The following is a 481-nucleotide window of genomic DNA, read 5'->3' on the forward strand; positions in this document are numbered from 1 at the left end:
GCCTCACACACGTTGTGTTTCTCTCTCAGGGGTGGTGCAGTCCGTGAAGGAGACCCTGAGCAGCCAGTTTGTGGAGAACTGCAAGGGCGTCGTGCAGAGGCTGACGCTGCAGGAGCACAAGATGGTGTGGAACCGAACAACACACCTCTGGTACGTGCGCGGTGCACGCGAGCCTCCAGCTTTCACAGCACCAGCGTGCCCTCGGGGGGTCTGACATGGGCAGAGGGAGCAGAGTGCCTCACACCCGGACCCACAGTGGCCGTAATTCCTACATGAGCATTCTCAGGCACTTACATGGTTTCTAATGTAGAATCAGAGAATCACAGATAGGTTTGGGCTGAAGGGACCTTACGGCTCATCCAGTTCCAACCACTGCCACGGGCAGGGACACCTTCCACTAGAGCAGGTTGCTCCAAGCCCCTGTGTCCAACCTGGCCTTGAACACTGCCAGGGATGGGGCAGCCACAGCTTCTCTGGGCAA

The 481-nt window shown here is 58.2% G+C and overlaps 1 protein-coding gene across 1 annotated transcript in view; it reads left to right on the forward strand.

Annotated features, from left to right (window-relative positions):
* Positions 1-25: 25 nt before the first annotated feature.
* Positions 26-481, forward strand: part of MUL1 (mitochondrial E3 ubiquitin protein ligase 1) — a gene marked incomplete at its 5' end in the record, with an annotated part of 1,506 nt that continues 1,050 nt past the window's right edge. Inside the window, one exon of the mRNA XM_010014387.1 lies at positions 26-150. Within this exon, the coding sequence (XP_010012689.1) occupies positions 26-150 (125 nt within the window). The remainder of the gene's footprint in view (positions 151-481) is intronic.

Source organism: Nestor notabilis, unplaced genomic scaffold, assembly GCF_000696875.1.
Source record: "Nestor notabilis isolate BGI_N333 unplaced genomic scaffold, ASM69687v1 scaffold18925, whole genome shotgun sequence".
NCBI classification, from domain to species: Eukaryota; Metazoa; Chordata; class Aves; order Psittaciformes; family Psittacidae; genus Nestor; species Nestor notabilis.